The 14,000-nt window shown below is 35.7% G+C and overlaps 1 protein-coding gene across 2 annotated transcripts in view; it reads left to right on the top strand.

Moving 5' to 3' along the window:
- LOC117411583 (CD2-associated protein-like) overlaps positions 1-14,000 on the top strand; it is a 68,876-nt gene that overhangs the window by 19,200 nt on the left and 35,676 nt on the right. For both annotated transcript variants that reach the window (XM_059025780.1, XM_034019236.3), the window contains exon 3: positions 11,559-11,709. In XM_059025780.1, coding sequence (XP_058881763.1) covers positions 11,559-11,709 — 151 coding nt within the window. The remainder of the gene's footprint in view (positions 1-11,558; positions 11,710-14,000) is intronic.

The raw sequence follows: 14,000 nt of genomic DNA, 5'->3' as shown, positions 1-14,000 counted from the left end.
CTGTGTGTTTTTGTATAAAACACTTTTTTTTCTTTTTTTTTGTGCCTGTAAACTGTAACTGAGCTGTCTTGAGTTACATCTCTTGTATAATGCTTACCCTATCAACAACAGTATAGAATATCATAAAAAGAAGTCAGAATGATTTCATGGATATAAATAAGCAAGTTAAGACAAATCAAAGATAAAATAGGAGTGCTGTTATTTAGTTTAAGTCCTAACAGCATGTCATTTGTATATAATCACTGTAGAAAACTGTTATCGATTATTACTCACTAATTATAAACAAGGTCAACCGAGGGAGCACATTGTTTTGTGTTCAGTAATCAACACGTTTTCTTCGATTTTTTAATGAATACCTAATAACTTAAAACATCTTAAAGGGAATTACTTGGTGAAATCTGAGTGTCTGTACAGCCCTACACCTAACATTTTACATAAATGTGCTGTACTTACAGTGGATGAAGATCAGTGTCAATATAGATCACACAATCTACTTTATCATGATACTGATTCTTTTTTTTTTCTATTGACAGCTGTGACAAGCGATGCTATATATGTTACCAGCATACTTGTTGTTTATTTTTGTAGTGGCGAATGCTCAGAAACGTTTGGAAGCCATCAACTCCATGATTTAAAGTGATTGATACTAACAAAATCATTCTTTACGTTTTCCATGCCATGCAGATTCTTTCCTAGAGGTTTCAATGGTGTAGTTTTGAAAAAGGAAAAAAAAAATGTTATAGCAAATGCATATTCATTTTAAAACACGATATTTGGGATTACACTACGTTAAAGACATTTCTGATTGCAGGCCTTGCTTGTGTACTTTCATGGTCATTTCACCTGGAGAATGGAATTGTCCCCATCCCTTCAAGACTGCCTTTCTTGTTGGCAAATCCCCACCTTAATGACTGACATGCTTTGCAGCCATAAGATGCTTCACCCCAAATCCACTGCTGAAGTGAATTCACCCAGGTAGTGCAAGTGTAATGGATTTCCTGGAAGACAAGGCAAGAAAATTGAGAACTTTCTTTTACCTAGTGTAGAACCAGGTCAAGTTTTAAAATGAAAGTGCATGTTTGCAGTATCATGTTTCTTTTGAAACCTGTACATTTTGAGACCTATTTAGTCAATAGAATTGCATGACTGGTAAGATTTGAAAAGGTTTTGACATGGTAGTGACGTGGTTTACTGTACAGTATGTAAAATTAGAATTGGTTTTGAAGTAATGGATTAACATGATTTATTAAACAGCGAGTTGTCAGGAGGATATCGAATTGTTTTACTTTTTAAACCTTCTGTCCAGCTGCATAAAACAAAGACTTTCAACAATGGCAAAGCTCAACATGCTAAACTGTAACAATGCCATTAAACGGGTTTTCTGGCAAAGAGCAATTGTGCATTCTGTAATAAATAAAGGTTTGCAGACTTTTCAAAACAGTTTAAACATCACTGTCAGTATTAAATCATGTTTATTAACAAATTCAAATTACATTTTTCCTTTAAATTAGCTGCCACTCACTGATACTGCTGCCCTATTGAGGTCATATGACTAAGTTTCTTGGGCATAGAGCCAGTACTCTTTTGAGTTATTGCCTTAATGTTAGGGCTGTCAAGCGATTAAAAATATTAATAATAATCACGATTAATCTCGAAAGAAAAAAAAAAATCTGTTAAACTTGGTTTTAATCGCATATTTAATTGATACAATTACTGTGTACAGCTAATTTAAGTTTGTTTCATTACTACTGTTGATTATTATTATTATTATTATTATTATTATTATTATTATTATTATTGTCATCATACAAAAAACAACCCATTATAAAATCCCCGTTTTCCTATTTCTGGACACTCTTTATAGTTTTATATTTATTCACAGTCCACCATTGTTGTTGTTAAATTGGTTTGAACCAACTGCTTAATCACAATGGAGTCAGTTTATTACTCGTGTAACTGCATTTACAATTATCAGTTTCCGTTAGTCATAAACTGGTGTGTTTCATTGCCATTTAAATATTATTATTATTATTAATATTATTATTAATATTATTATTAATAATAATAATAATAAAAATAATAATAATAATAATAATACTTTTTTATTAATAACTTGAAATTGCCTAAATAAAACAAAGCATGATTAATGGCTCTATCCTTCATAATGAAACTGACGGGTTTCATTTGTTGTTGTCTGTAACAGAAAAACTACTAGAGTGTATTTTGGGAAGTGAAAGCATGTTTAGCACACAGGTGGTACAGCAGACTAGATGCACTTCTGTGATCATTGAACTCACTTTGACAGTAGATACAAGTAACCTTCTTTCTATCCAGTGAATCACTCATTCAAGCCTGGCATGCACTGAAACGTTATGCTAAGAGGGACAAGACAGGAATGCGATTAACGTGTGTGAAAAAAATTAATCTCCCAAAAAATGTATGCGTTAATCGCAGGTTAACTTCTGTTAATTGACAGCCCTACTTAATGTACATTGTACACAGATGTATTCTATTCTCTAACTACAGATTATGTATATTAAATGACACCTATAGTGCCCCATTGTTTTCATATACTGTATCAGTGATACAGACCACATGCTTTGAGATGGTTTCTTTACAGTTGGTATACAGCTGTATTCTATGATTCTCTCAAAAAAATGTTGTATTCTACAGTATCTTAACTATTTCACTGCTATATTTTGACCATTCAATCTAATACTCCATTTCTCATTCATTATACGCCCAGCGATGCTAAGTTTTTGTTCACAAAAACTCCCATTTCTACTTTCAAATGATGGTCCCCGGGAGAAGTGTAATAATGCAGTTCCATGTCGCTCTTAAAATTGTTGCTGCTCTAAAATGTGCTGAGCAAACTCACAATAATATTATTGATTCATTTGAAAGTGCCAGCTGTCTTTATTAAGGCATAACTACAGTATTTGCAAAGAAGAATTGACCAACTGAAATGAATGTATTCCGTCATCTGACCGATCTAGGAGGGTCTTGCTAGACACTCCAGTCCTCCAGTAACACTGGTTATATACATCAGTGCCGTGACTAGATACACTACGCCTGTTTGAAATTACAGACTTCATTGTTGCATTCTTGTTAGATTCTAGTGCAGTGAAATAGACCTGGCTGTGATCCCAACCCAGATCTGGCTCTTAGCCTATGACTTCTGTGGCTGATGAGCTGGCAGAAAGACAGACAGGTTGCAACATGAAGTTGCTGAGTAGTGTCTTATGGTGAATGGATCTGCTACAGACTGAACATTTATTCATTGAATTACACTGATGCATCAATGGATGAGCAGTCTCAACTTGAATCTGATACTGGTTGTAGTACGGTACAATGTGTGGGGACAATCTTGTGGTACTGCACTCTAAAAACTGTATAATGTGGTCACAGTGTTATATTTAGTGTTTACAATGTTATGTGATCCTCAGAGGGGCTGATTTTAAATGGAATGTTTTTTTTAAGGAAGTTCTAGTTTGTAGTAATGCAATATTTTGTTTTGGGATACAGTGCATATTTAGCGATTCGGGCATGCAGTACTATTAGTTTAAGATTACTTTAGGTCATAGATTGTATTGACTTGAGTTATTTGTTTTAATAAAAAAAAACATATTCCATTAGCATGTGATAAGCAAACAGTAAAAAATAATGTATATTTGTTTTTGTGCACTCTCGGTTATATTTACTGTACAGTAGTGCAGCGGTTTTGTTTTTTAGTGACAAATACCATCATTTTCAGATAAGGCTGTCTGTATACCGTAATACATATGCCTCTCTGTAATTTAATCTTTTCATAGCATGCTCTGAAATGGTAGAAATTAAGACATTTCGTTCCGGTTCAGTGACGGTATTGAATTCTAAGTTCTGGAAAGTTTCAGTACAGTAGCTGTTGCACCTCCTGGTTCACAGGGTGGAGCCAGGCCACCTGATGTAGTGTTTAAGACATGGAGTTAGTAACATATATGTAGAGAGAGGGGCTCTGCTTCTTCAAGGCCCAACATATAGATGGGGGTTCCGTCATTGAGGAGACCCGACACACAGGAGGGGGTTACCGTCTGTGAGTTAACCCGACATAAGAACAGGCTCGCAAACCGGAAAGAAAACATGAAGTTAGTTAATATTAGAACGTATAGAGCGGGGTGTTCCGCCTCTTCAAAAGCCCAACATTATAGAAGGGGGGGTTCCGTCGCTGAGGAGACCCGACAAACAGGAGGGGTTCCACCGCTTGGGGCCCTCACATAAATACAGGCATCAGACCCTGAAAGAGAAGACAAGGGATCATGCATGCTGAAGGAGGGGTTTGGCCAGGGGGTCCCCTTGACTCACAGAGAACCTTCCTCTAAGAGGTAAATGAAGCATAGCTTAACAAAGGGTTGGAGAAAGTGGAATCTCTAACCCCTCAGCTCCCCACTGAAGACACCTATGAGAAGAAAAATAGGAACCTCCAGTACATAGAAAAGAAAAAAAGGGAGAAAACATTTACTGACAAAAGAAAACACCTGTGACAAAGCAACATGACAAAGGGGTTAGTAACTGTACCCTAATGACTATGTGAAGACCCTCCACACGGTGGAAAGAAGACAAAAGGAGGAAATCTTTGGTGGCCCTGTCGGAAAGGTCGACCCCACACTGGACATACTAGCAATTGAATGATGAGCGGAGGATATTTCAGATGATGAACAAATATAATCTTCAGCTGCTGATGAGGTCCAGTGCCCTATATTTTTGATTAGATGCTGGTTGATATTTGCTTTTGCTGCTGATCTGGCTGCCCCTATTCTGAATAAATGAGGAGTGTAGAATTGCGAGGGAAGACCTGATCTGGACACCAAAGTGGAGAGATGTGAAGAAAACCAATGCCTGGATACAATGGTCAGCTTGAATTGTTGAACAAAGGGTCAGAGGATTAAATGGCCTTGCGTTCTGTGAAGTACCTCAGCATGGAAGTGTAGGGGCACAGAGGAGAGTTGATTTTTGAAAGCTGAATACATTGTCCTTGCTGCAGCTGATCCGTTTTTGAAATCCGAAGGAATAGGATGAAATAGGAATCTTGAATGAGGATCAGGTCACTGCAGCGGATACCTAGAGTAGGAAAGCTGGAATTAGAAGGAACTGTATATTTGGAGCATCTCAAACCCCAAAAATGCTGTTAGACATATGGTTTCCATAGTTAAATCGTCAAATGGAGAAAAGCAGCCTTGGCGGAGAATAGTAATCAAGTTGCCAAGAATGTCTATGGAGAGAGGCAGGAGATGGAGCCGGAGAGCAATTGGAAATTCCTCGCAAGAGGAGACAAACAACTGGGATTGATAGTATAGTTGGAGAAGCGATAGACCTCAAGTGAAATTGGTGTTGAATTCCTGACAAATAGGATTTGATAGTAACTGGTGCCAGATTTAGAGAGTCCTTTGCATGAACTATGAAAGTCCTGCTTTGGGAACAGAAAATCAATAGGTGGTCCAGCTGGTTAAATAAGAGGGGTGATGGAAGTAGCAAGTGCTGCAGCCATGTATGCTTGCGCTGTATTGAGTAGTCTGCTGATAGTTAGGTTCAGTTGAAAATTAGCTGGTTAAACTGGGATGTCACTCATAAGAACATAAGAACGTTTACAAACGAGAGGAGGCTATTCTGACCATCTTGCTTGTTTGGTTGTTAGTAGCTTATTGATCTCAGAATCTCATCAAGCAGCTTCTTGAAGGATCCCAGGGTGTCAGAGCTGGAGTTGACAGAGCTGTAGGGACCAGACTAAAATCTGTAAATCTGTAAACGAGAAAGAGCGACGGCTGCATTTTTATAAATGCCCAGTAGATGGTGTGCTTTGATTAGAAAATAATTTGATACTGAAATCCATATTAACCGCCGCAGTAATTGCATGATAACAGGTGAACTGGAACTGCACTTCTCTGCAAAGGGAACAGGTTCAACAGTCGAAATTTATTAGGTTAAAAACATCTTTTATCAAATGATAAACAAATGCAAACATTTCAGTCCTTTAGACTATATCATCCGTGCTTCCGAATCGAATGAATCACAGTGTTTAAATACCTAACATCGAGGTGGCACATGTGCGGCCCCCCATTAAGGTAAAACAATTAGCAATTATCAATGAGCCGTGATTCAGACTTACAATATTAGACATAAAATACAAATACTATGTATGATTGCATATTAAAAATAAAGCAAAGAACAAAAAACAAAAAGAAAAAACAAGATAACAAAGTTCAGGGAAGAAAAACATATTCAATAAACAATTAGAATATTCATCCAAAAATACATAAATGGCAGATAACACAGAACAAACAAATTATACTGGTACATATGTGTCAATATTAGTATGCACACACATGTATACATATACACATGCATATATGCATATGTACATATATATATATATATATATATATATATATACACACACACACACCTCAATCCATGCAAATAATACTTATAGACTATCAAAGAAAACAGGACAAACCAAAATCTTCGTTCAGCCCTGCAGGTTGCATTGTTTTGAGATACAAATTATTTTAGATTCACATTGTAGCAGTTTTTGTTCTAAGTTACCAGCTCTGCGAGACTGATAATTTCTCAATAACACAAAAGTTTAAGTTTGAAATAGTGTTGCGCATCTATAAAGTGTCTCGATATTAGGGATTTTAGATCACCTCTATGAATAGCACTCTTAGTTCGTTAATACGTATCCAAGGCTGTCGATTGGTCTTTCCGACATATTGCAAATTACATGGGCATGAGAGAAGGTAAATGACATTAACTGAACCACAAGTAATTAATTGGTTAATGTAGTATTGTTTGTGTGTTACTGAACTAATATACGTGTGTCTTTTTGGCATTTTCACAAGCCGCACAATTGCGGCAGGGGAAAAAACCAATAGACCCATCAAAACTGCCAGATCTGTTCTTACTAGCATATGTATCGGCATGTACCAAAGCATCTCTCAAGTTCCTTCCCCTAGAATATGTAAACAGAGGCAAGGTATTAAAAATCTTTTTACCAGTACTGTCTGTAGATAAGACATGCCGGTGTTTTTTCAAAATGTTTTTTTGTTTCCAAGCTATGTGAAGTATATGTTGTACAGCAGACACAGGAGAAATTGTCCTTATTGGTCTTTGTACCACTAAGAAGTTGAGATCTATGTTGTAAACGTACCTTTCTTAGTGCCTCGTTCAGCCAATATTTTGAATATCCTCTCACAAGAAATTGATCATTGAGCCTCTGGACTTCAAATTCAAAATTTTCATCTTTTGTACAAATACGTTTCACCCTTAAAAAACGACTATATGAAAGGCCTCTTTTCAGAGGCACAGTATGAGGGCTAGAGGCATGCAAGAGACTATTTTTGTCAGTTGGTTTAGTGTAAAGGGTAGTTAAAATTACATCCTGGGAATACTTAACTCTAGTGTCTAAAAAATGAATTTCTCTAGAGTCACTCAGCCAAATCATAAAGATGGCATCTATGTATCGTCTCCAAAATAAAATATGTTCTAATATAAGGGTTGCGAGAGTAAATCTAATTGTGTTCCAAAAAACCCATAAACAAATTAGCGTAATCAGGAACAAAAGTTGCACCCATAGCTGTATCTGTAAATAAAGATAATTTTCAAATAAAAAATAATTCTTAGTATGTACCATCTGTGCCATTTCAACAAAAAAAAATTGATTGAGGGGTTTTATGGGCCTTCTCGTTGATTTAGAAAAAAACCTAAATACCTTCAACTATAGGGCATCCCAGTGGATTTTTAAGTGATTTGTGTACCTTCGGTAAAACATATAATACAGGTCTGACGGGATAATCATTTGTCAAATATTTGCGCTCAGAGTCCAAAAGGCAACCTGAGACAGATGCAGACTGCAGGAAGTGATCTATCTCTAATTTGAAAGTTGAAGTAGGATCACCTTGTAACTGTTTATGAAACGCAGAGTCAGAGCATTGTTTTTTCACTTCATTATCATAATCTATTTTAGGCTTTAAAACCAAGCCACCACCGTTATCCGCTGATTTCACAATTATGTCTTTGTTATTTGCAACTGATCTTCAAGCATCTAGTTCTTCTTTGCTGCAATTGTAGTGTTTGTTGCTACTGGGTACATCAGTTAGACCTTCAATATCCCTTTTTACAAGTCTGCATTAAGTGTCAATTGCCGCATTATTAACCTGAGGACAACATTTACTTTTTAGGTTTAAACTTAGTACAAGTGTTACTCACATCAATACTCAAAAGCGAACTTGTTCTTTGTTTGTGATTAGAAATATTTCAATTTAATAGAGCGAAAAAATTTAAAAAGTTCCACTTTAAGTTTGAAAGGATTTGTGATTGGTGTTGGTACATAAGAAAGTCCTTTGTTAAGAATAGACTTCTCAGAATCAGTCAAAGTCTGTTCAGTAAGGTTAAAAATCAATTGGTTGGTGTCCGTCTGTTGGACACCAACCAATTGATACAAATTAAAATGGTCCAGCAAAGAGAGCGATGCGTGTTTCTTGATCTGAAAGTTCTGAATAGGGGAACGAATATAGTCGAGTTTAGATACAGAGGGCTTGCTTAAAACATTCAGTGCCAGTATGATTCCTAGAAATTGCAGTGGCTAAACAGATGATTTCCATCACTAGATCTTGAGAGATTAAAGTATTTGAGAACGGTAAAAATGGCAAACAAGGAGAGGTAGATGAATGGCTCTTAAAGATCCCACGCAGGCGAAGACAAACCGTTGGAATGGAGTGTACTGTTGAAGGAACGGATATCACATAATACTGATGTTGGATTCCGGATAAGTAGGCTTTGATAGTGAAAGAGTCCTTAGTATGAACAATAAAAAGCGAGAATCCAGTCTTTTTTTTAAAGGGGTTACGGTTAAACATGCATCAGTCCACTTCATGAATCGAGAGGGTAAACTACAAGAATGCGTTGCAAAACACAAAACCAGGACCATTTCATGACGAGTAACAATTTTTCAGAATAAGCTGGGGATCCCGTGTTGAATGAGAATTGAATCAAATGAATGTCCTACCGATCTATAATTTTGTGTCCTCAATTACTGAAAGAAAGTAGCAGTGGATTACTGCAGCCAGGAGATTGTATGGAAACAGTGCAACATGATGATTGACAGATCTACTGCCGATATGGGTGTGGAGAGACAAGGCTGTAATGGCATCTGCAATGGCGAGAAAGTAAACAGAATTGGTAATGCTGATATATTGAGTGATTCCAGGCGATTGTGCAGAGAGTTGAATAAAAGCTTGCTGTCTTTAGCTATTATAAAAGGGCAGAAAGATAATCTGCGCTACTGGATCTTGTAACGCAGTCTGAGAGTAAAATTTCGGAGGCTTGAAGAGCTGGGGGAGAGGCACTGCTGCTGCTTGAGTACTGGATTGCAACAGAAAAGAAAATACCTTTACGAAACAGAACTTTCAGGATTCTGTGAATGTGTCAATCTTTAAAAAGACACGCTGGCGATGCGTGCCAAGAAAGAGTTCTCTAGCGATCAAAATACTGGATACAGTAGCAGCATGATCGAGTACTGTACCATCGCAGCGGCTGATGTGGAAGGTCGGCATTGTGCAGAGTAGAAGAGTCGCTATGTTGGTAGGATAAAACAGGATACCGGGCGGATTTCTTTAGCCATTTCATCTGCTGGATTTGGAGAGAGTGGACGGCATCATCAGAGATATCCTGATTCTAGAAAGAAAATTGCTGCGGATGAGTTTGTATTCCAAGTAATCGATTTAGATGTGGGTCTGTAGTGATACATGAAACAAAAAAACACAAGACAGCAAAACACAAGACAGCTAGATAAGGGTGACTGATAGCTAAATGAGGTAAATTTAATTGATGAAAGAAGATGATAGGATGCAGGTGGACCTAGCTCCCCCCCACAAACCACAAATATAAGTAACATTTAATGACAAATGACTGATTTCAATGAACAAAAGTCACTGGTTTCAAATGATGAGTCTTCAGTGGCTGGGTTAAGGTGCATTTGAAAATCGACTCTACAGTCATGACTGTATGACGTCACCCGTACATCGTGAAACAGCAAAAGAAGTTCCTTTGGTCAGTGCGACTTTAAGGGCAGGGTCAATCGCTTTCTCATCATAAAATTGGTTCAAAAACCCATGTAAACCGGAGCAGGTTTTCAGCAGTCAAGATCCTGTTTTTAACTGGCGGAATCTCACGTTATTCCTCAGCAAAGCCGTACCAAACCACACACACACACACACACACGAAAGAATGCAAAAGACGCTGCAAATGTAAAACTCTTGTATAGCCTATCAATGTAATCAACTAACCAAACTTTTAGCTTCATATTATTATTATTATTATTATTATTATTATTATTATTATTATTATTATTATTATTATTATTACTATTACTATTATTATTGTTGTTATTGTTATTATTATTGTTGTTGTTGTTGTTATTATTGGTGGTAGTAGTAGTTTCTTTCTATAATTCTTTTAAGCTGTCCCAGGAACATCTATTTAAGTAGTAAAACTTGTACTTGATAGAAGTTTTATATGCAGTACATGTGTGTGTATGTTGGAAAGGTAATGAGACACAAACAAGTAATGCGTGATCATTGTATTCAGTCGTTCTTTTCCTAATTACTAGGCAGACATACATACATACATACATACATACATACATACATACATACATATATATATACACAGTGCCTTGTAAAAGTATTCAGACCCCTGACCAATTGTCTCATATTACTGAATTACAAATGGTACATTGAAATTTTGTTCTGTTTGATATTTTATTTTAAAACACTGAAACTCAAAATCAATTATTGTAAGGGGACATTGGTTTTATGTTGGGAAATATTTTTAAGAAAAATAAAAAACTGAAATATCTTGCTTTACCTTTTTCTACCCTCTGTAAACTAAAGACATGCATCTGCAATAGCAGGAAGTTATGAATGTGATCTGCAAGCTTCAGTACTGACGATCCGAGTACTGATACACGTTGTCTGCTTGGCAAATCAAAGTGTGGGATACTTCCTCTTGACTTTCCGTGTGTATACAGTATTAATTATCCCTGAGAGGTGAATCTCTTGTAAATTGTTGTAAAGGTGCTGTTATTTCTTTTAACATAGTATCTCATAAACCATTTAAGTTCCTATTTTATGGACACTCCTTGTTTAAAACCAGTATCCTTCACATACTGTAGTGTGGTCTGCTGTACAGAAACAATAGACTTTGAGTTAATATTCTTGATATTTGGGACAAAAGTTATTGTGTAGTTAAAGTTTACCTTTTCAGTGCCACATTGTTTTAACCTCTGGACAAGCTGTACTCCTTTGAGAAGTTCACATTTGATGCATCACACGCTTTTCATGATCAATCGCATATCCACTTTAATAGAGATGCCATTTCCCTCACAATACGCCCCCAGGTTTTTGTTGTTTTCATCACATTTTAATCTTTTGCTTCTTGTTGAATCTGGAGTTTTCTAGTTATTTTAAGATTCCACTAGTAAATTGAAAATGAAAACACATAATTTTTTTTTTTTTTTTTTTTAGGAAATTAAGAAAGAAACTGAGTCGAAAGATGACGTCCAGCCAATTAGGAGAGAGCGAGGAAATGTTGCCAGTCTTGTACAGAGAATGAGTACCTATGGGTTTCCAGCTGGAGCGTTTCAACCACACTCCAATAACAAGAGTTTCAAAAGGAGTAAGTATGCTCAACTTTAAACTTCAACCAGTTCTAGTGATTACATACTCATGTCAAATTAAAATATCTAATATCAAACCCCACTTTCTCAAAAGAAATCCTGATTTTAAAGGTTTTTACTTGTTCTCAATGTGTCATCATGAAGATGCAGCTGATACATGCTATTAAAAAAAGAAAACAGACACTTCGTCTACACTTTACAAAGTCAATAACTACAAAAAAGTATATTGTAATTTGACATTCATTTTTTATTTATACCCTGTGGATGTGTTTTTTTTTTAGTTTTGTTTTTTTTTAACATGGATGCATTTTCTCCAGAATTAAATTAACCTTTTATTAGACAGCATTCATTGTAAATGTTATTTTTCTAATTGCTAATGCTGAGTTTGACTATTGTTTCAGCTAGTTCTTTTATCAGTGCACACTGATAAATTGTACATACATTAAAACCAATAGCAATATTAACACCCCTACATGTAAGTCGATAAGAGAATAATATTTCCAAAATACTGAAACTGTGAAAACCATAATTAACCATGCAGCCACATGATTGTAAACTGTATCACACATAAATACACTGAGACACTGGAAGCAAGGAAGGTGCTGTAGAGGAATAGTTACATTTCTGTTCATACATTTAAAAGCTGTTAAAGACTGTAACATTTTGTTAGTTGCAATGCTTAATGAAAATTTCAATCTTATGGCTAAACACACTTGCTGTATGTAGGTCAGGTATGTGTCACTGTAAGTGTGAGATGGTTTTCTTCCTACATTTAATTGTGTCCTTTTTATCTTTTTGATGTGGTCATACTTTTTGTTAAAGGAATTAATAACAACATTGCCCTTTTTTGCCTCCAAGTACATGTCAAGTAGTGTTTGTTTGAGTATTTGTCCCAGCAATAATTTTGTATACTTTTAAACTTTCATGTTTAACTGGTAGTGTGACTAGGGAATAGTCTTTTGTCAAAACATTACAGTTTTCATTACTGTACATTACTCTAATATAGTTGGCTCCATAGTCAGCAAATTCAAAAAAGGCAGACTGGAAAATGACAGAGCAGCAAGTTGCACATCACTCTGTAGATTCATTTCCCCTTCTTGCACTTTAAAAAGCTTTGCTTGCATGTACTGTAGTCTGAATGTATTGGGGTAATAGTCAGGAAGTCACTAGGAAGATTAATGTTGCCTGTATTTCCATCTGCTGGTAAGTGACTGTCTAAACAGTTTCACTAATTGTGATTTTTTCTTGTTAAATTACATTTTGTAAAACCAGTGTTGCTGAAGTAATTGGGAAAAATGTGAATCTGTATTTAAAATGTTTTTAAATAAAGCAAAGAAAGTCTTGAAACTTGAAGTAACCAAAATAAAAATATTTCTAAAAGCAAAAATAATTACCATGTACAGTAGCGCTACATAAGCCCATTTATTAATGTGATTAATATTTAACATTTAAAAAATACCTTTAACACGTGGTTTTTCGGTTATTCGATGTTGCAAAAAAATACAGTGCTTTTAAAAGCCAATAACTTTTAGTTAGTAGATAGTATGATATCTGTATCATAATAAGTGCGATAGAGCTACCCAAAAAGCACACAGATATATGTCATAGAATCTAAAAACCACATCAAAAGAATTGTAAAACATACCTTTCATGGTTAAATGGATCATCAAGGGATTTTTTTTTTGCAGTCTGCTAGGTCCACAGGTGAGTAAAAAAAAAAAAAAAAAAACATGTGGCATAGGTAGTATCAAGTTGAGATTTACACACAAGGGAGTCATAGCATTGATCTAACTGGATAGAATTTCATTATGGGATCTTTAAAAATCCCCAAGATATTCATGATAAAAAAAAAAAAAATTGCCAGGCGGAAGTGCATTAAATATATAAATATATATATATACTGTCACAATATAGAACTAGCCAGATGCCTTTGGAAGCGCATGTACTTGTCTGGAAAAAAAACTACTGTTGGTCCTGTAGTTTTCAGATTGGTGCCATTTTTGCTCGGCAGCAATTAACTAAGTGCTATGTTCAATCCCCTGTACTCACTATATGATACGGCAGGCCAGAAACAATTGTGCATGTTAGAAGTTATACTGTATGTCAATGGCTTCGAAACTCCCAATGGGAAAACAAAACCTAAAATGCAAAATAAAGCCAGAAGAAAATGCATAAAATAGTCAAAATGAAAACATCCACATTGGGGAATTATTAGCGATTTCTTCCAGAAAAAATGTCCATATTGTTGATGTGGAGGTTAATTGTTAATTATCAGTACTATAGTACATTA

This window comes from Acipenser ruthenus, chromosome 6 (genome assembly GCF_902713425.1).
Source record: "Acipenser ruthenus chromosome 6, fAciRut3.2 maternal haplotype, whole genome shotgun sequence".
Classification (NCBI taxonomy): Eukaryota; Metazoa; Chordata; class Actinopteri; order Acipenseriformes; family Acipenseridae; genus Acipenser; species Acipenser ruthenus.
Note: the sequence above shows the minus strand (reverse complement) of the source record. Positions and strands in the feature narration are given on the sequence as shown.